This window comes from Alnus glutinosa, chromosome 14 (assembly GCF_958979055.1).
Source record: "Alnus glutinosa chromosome 14, dhAlnGlut1.1, whole genome shotgun sequence".
In the NCBI taxonomy this organism is placed as follows: Eukaryota; Viridiplantae; Streptophyta; class Magnoliopsida; order Fagales; family Betulaceae; genus Alnus; species Alnus glutinosa.
The window spans coordinates 15,802,484-15,807,504 of record NC_084899.1 but is presented as its reverse complement, the minus strand read 5'-3'; the positions used below and the strand labels follow the sequence as shown (position 1 = coordinate 15,807,504).

General features: G+C 35.1%; 1 protein-coding gene across 1 annotated transcript; it reads right to left on the bottom strand.

The window, feature by feature from the left end:
• Positions 1 to 408: 408 nt before the first annotated feature.
• LOC133856873 (probable indole-3-pyruvate monooxygenase YUCCA10) lies at positions 409 to 3,102 on the bottom strand. The gene is made up of 4 exons (XM_062291914.1): positions 2,494 to 3,102; positions 1,397 to 1,630; positions 671 to 793; positions 409 to 585 (listed from the first exon to the last, which is right to left on the bottom strand). Exons 1-4 carry the CDS (start codon positions 3,100 to 3,102, stop codon positions 409 to 411), a joined length of 1,143 nt encoding a protein of 380 aa, XP_062147898.1.
• Positions 3,103 to 5,021: the final 1,919 nt, after the last annotated feature.

Here is a 5,021-nt window from a genome sequence, read left to right as displayed (position 1 = left end):
CTAACTATTTTATAAATTGTTGACACTTATCGGCACATGATTCAATTGGAGCTGCATCAACCATTCAATTACACGTACGTACACGGATACGTGCGTGTCAACAAATTGTACGTAAAAGATTCGCAGGTCATCAAATAAATCTTGAGGTCATTGAATAATTCATGCGCGAAGGCGGTAGGAGCCACCACCAGTTTATTAATTTGAACTATATATTAAACTTCTACACACACCATAATTAAGTTTGGCTTAATACATATATATACCCACTTAAACAGACCTCCCATAATTAATACAGACAGCACAAGCTAGCTAGCTAGCTAACATAACTAGCTTTGACAACAAACAATAACTATGTATTAGACAACTTATTTATATAAAATATACCAAGGTTTACTAGACAACTTGTACTTAATTTCTGCCGCTTAAAACCTTTTGAACATCGTTGGCTATGGCCTGTGCATCCATCGCAATCCCAAAGAGTCCTCTCCTTGACAATCCAGCACAATATAGGCCATTCTCTCCCTTCCAATGAGCAGGGAAATTGTTTTTTGGCATTCCTTCATCATTAAGAGCGTATACATAATCCTACACAAAGACATTAATTAAAACAAATTAATCTTCACTCTATGATTACAAACTTCTTCAAAGAAAGAACTAAGTGCATGCATGCCTTAAGCCAGTGATTAGCTGAGCTTCGATAACCAGTGGCGAACACAATCGCATCAAACTTTCTCTCAGTGCCATCCTTGAAAACCACTTTGTCTTTCTTAATACTCGATATCTCTGGGACAACCTGTCAAAATAGCAACAGAATGCATTTAATATGAATATATATATATATACAGCAAAGTATAAAGATGCATCATTAATTAGGCCCGGGCTCAATGAGGTCTAGTTCCCATAAGTGAATATTATTTCTTAAATATCATGACAATCTGAAATTACTTCCCCAATGCAATTAATCATCAATATTTAATACTAGCTTCTACATGCATTTATACATATACCTTCCTACATAATTATAGACTTGGAAAAATTAATGCTAAAATGAATATAAATAAATTGCACATACATATATATAGGAGAATTATGTGTGTGGATATTCTGGACCAATAATTAATACTACATTTGATACATGCATGCAACATGTTTTCTTCATCAATTGGTAATTAGTTCACACTAATTGTTTTTATCTTTATCTTTATCAACAAGAAGTCCAATCAAAATACTACTATCAATTCCCTAACATGTTTTGACAATATTGAGAGATTTGGTTGAATGGTTAATTCGTTATTAATTAATTATAATTATAAGGGTATCATATAACTATTTATTAACTATATATCTACGACCTCCCAGGAAATTAAAAAAAAAAAAAAAAACAAAGTAAATCTACCTTTATTTCTCCTTCTTGGATCTTTTTGACAGTGCCAACGTCGATGACAGGAGATCTTCCTGTTAAAGCTTTTTGAGTGAATGGGCCTATTTTTGGTCGATGAATCCCATATTTCGATAGATCTCCATATATGAATTTAGCATGCATTAAGACCAGAGCATCCACCAGATGAACTGGGAGATATTTCAGTAAATACATTCCTCGAGCAACAGACTCTTTGGTGAGCACATGAAACTGCAACCAATTTAATTATTAATCATATAACCATAAACAAATATTAATTAGTAGAAAAACATCAAATATAACCAGAAATTGTTTGCAAAATTAAACACAAAAACAACATCAGTCAACCGTAGTTATTAAGGAGAAGCCTACGCTATAACCAGACCTTTACTCTATTTTGTTGGTAAGTGAAAAAATGGAAGAGAAAGAACAATCAATCAAGTAAGAAATTAAAGATAAAAAAAAGAAGTAATTAATATAAGAGAGAGAGAGGGAGAAAAGAGAGGCATTCTCTGATAGCATGCATGAAAGACAAATAGTCGTCCTTATTTGTCTGGCTTAACGACAAAAGAGATGAAATTAGCTATTTTGACAAGAGGAGGTAGTTTGACTATTTTGGCTGGAGTCCTTGCTGCCTTGCTGCTTGGAGGGGGTTCTTTCTTTGAGTGAAACCAACATTTGCCTAAAAGTAAAAAATTTCACAGTTGTCAAGCTCAAGCTGCATGCAAATGAGGAGAGTGAAGTCCTATAGCATTTGCTCTGCAAGAGTAACGCTTTTCTAAGCTCAAACATGATCTCTTATAGCCCTGGAAAACATCGAACAAGCTAGAGAAGAAGCAATTTCTTTTCACTGATGAAAGCAGCAATGGCTATGTCTTAAGCTCAAAATCTCCCATGCATGCAACCCTAAATAAGAGAGAAAAACAAATGATTTTTTTTTTTTTAATTTATAATCAGGGTATCCGACGCTTCTTTCTGACTAGATCCAAGACACTGCAAAGTATAAGTTGTGTGAGAAATTTGTAGGGCAAAGTTGCTAAGAAATTGATAATAATAGAACTGTCACTGCATGAGAGATGAGAGAGAGATGTTACCGGATTTCTAACAACAATGCAGGGTTTAGCGTAAAAGATTGAGAGATCATAAGCAATCTCCATTCCAGAATTTCCACATCCAACAACCAAAACATCCTTGTTTTGATATTTTAAACCCGATCTGTAATGGTTAGAATGCAGACTCTTTCCCCCAAAGCTATCCAACCCTGGCAGATCAGGAATATAACCCTCACTATTCTCCCCAGACGCGACAACTAAGAAATCCGCAACATAAACTTCCACCTTTCCTTCTATGGAGTTTTTGGCTTCAACCCGCCATTTCTTTTCATCTTTGTCGTAGAAAGCGGAACGAACAGAGCGGAAATATCGAGGATTGATATCAAAACGGGAGACATAATTATCTATGTATTGAAGAAAATCATCTTTGGAGAGAAAAGTCGATGTTTCGGGTGGGTGTGGCATAAACGGTAAGGAACAAAATTCTTTAGCCAAATGGAGACCACATCGGTCATAGGTTCTTTTCTTCCAAAGAGAAGCGTAACAATCTTCTCTTTCAAGGACAACATAGGGGATGGAATGGCGGGACAGGCAAGCCGAGGTTGCAAGGCCAGAAGGCCCGGCTCCTACTATCACTACTGTTGTCTCCATGGCAAGGACTGCTCGGAGCTCTAGTATATACAAGCTTACTCCTTAGTGCCTGGGATGGAGCTTCTTCAATTGCTGTTTGCTATTTATAACGGATGAAGATTGAAGGATGACATATTAATTACAAAATCTGGGACAAATGTCGTGAGGTTTATGCATAATGGAAAACTTTGGCGTTAACCCTGAGAATGGTTATCTTCCATCCTGTGCATCAAATGCATGCACTACGCCAATCTTCCACGTAACCAATGTAGTGGTGAACTGTCTACGCTTGAAAGGTCGTGGACTGAACTGATCATGAGTAACGCTTCATGCCATTTTTGTGTCACTCTTATGTCCTTTTAAATATGTTGTGACTTTTAAAATTACTATTAAATTTTTGATAAATTATAATTAAATTTCAATCTAATGGTGCATTAAAAGCCACAGAGGTACGTATACAAAAATGACATTTAGAATTACCCCTGTACTCATTTATTGACCTTTAAAAATAAATAAAAAGTGAAATAAGGATAGCATTTATTATGAAAATAATTGTTATTATGCTCATTATGAAAAACAATATGTATATATCCCTTAATTATCTTGAATAAGGGATATGTATAACATTTTTATTTTTTATCTATGAATGGTAATGAATTAAATAAAGAACCAAAAGAACAGAAGTCAACTATCCCTCACTAGATGTTAATGCGAAAAAATTTCAATCATATAATATAAAAATGACAGAACCTTCTTACAAACTGATTTGTAAAAAATTTCATACAACCCATATATAAGAGTGACATATGTTTTTTAAACATGTGAAAATCACATGTTTTTTTATTAATACTATTAAAAAAGTATGTGAGAAGCACATGTTATTAAAAAAATATGTGATTCTCACATGCGAAATGACATATGTCAATCTTATATGTGAGTTGTATAAAATTTCTTATAAATCAGTTTGCAAGAAATTTTTATCCATATAAAAATAATAGTTATAATTTAAGAATTCTACCAAGCAATTTCTTTTGTTGGGGATATAAATTACATGTGGACACCATACAATCAACCTCTACATAAAAGATAAACAGGTCATTCAAGAAAAACAATTTCAAAATCTTCTCCACATAGAAATTATACACGTACCCTTATGACCATTAATGTGATATACATGGTAAATCACACTTTACAAGGAAAACCATACTTTATTGGTTCCAAGCTACCATATTGGACAAAGAGCCTATCCCATAAAAAGGGGTACGCCCCCTAAGTATATGGATTATGTAGATTCTATCCTCTCCCATGTTTTCTATTCAGTTTTCCCAGAGAACTTTAACTGACTTAAGAATCGGAGTGTCCTCGATCCTCTCAGGGACAAGAGAACTTCCGGTGACTATTTTCTTTGTTTTGTAGGAGTCCGTTGCCGGTCCGGTCGTCCAAAAATCTACTTCAACAACTAGCTTGGTCTGTGGGAATCGACATTGTTCCTCATCTCTCCATGAAACAAGGATAGGTGGATGGGATCTCCTCCTCCTCATTGACTGGTGGTGGCACCGTTTGTGGAACCGATGTTTTGAAACGGTTGGGTTGGACAGATGGGTTCTCTCTTACAGCAAATTTGGGTTTTTTTCTTTCTTTTTTTAGCCATAGATTGGTGCTCATCCATGGCGGGTCCGTTTGGTCACATATTTCTACTGTCTTGCAATGGGTCTATGTTTTCCATCACGAATTTATATTCACCCATATCAATTTATAACTTCATTGACGGTAAAACTGTAATGCCCCATAAAATAATTAGTTGGTAATTAGCTCGATGCGCCTCCTCGACCTTGTTTACCAAGTAAATAAGATGAAAGGATAGCTAGGACTGTCACCAGAGGGCAAACAACAAAAGACTAAGTCACTTGTACTATAAGATAACCATCACTACACCACAT

Bases quoted from the DNA above. Each gene is read 5' to 3' on its own strand.
- LOC133856873 (XM_062291914.1), bottom strand. From the start codon at position 3,102: ATGGAGACAACAGTAGTGATAGTAGGAGCCGGGCCTTCTGGCCTTGCA. The intron at 1,631-2,493 runs GTAACATCTCTC...AATTGGTTGCAG, and splicing joins GCATTGTTGTTAGAAATCCG to TTTCATGTGCTCACCAAAGA. The intron at 794-1,396 runs GTAGATTTACTT...CTATTTTGACAG, and splicing joins TCCAAGAAGGAGAAATAAAG to GTTGTCCCAGAGATATCGAG.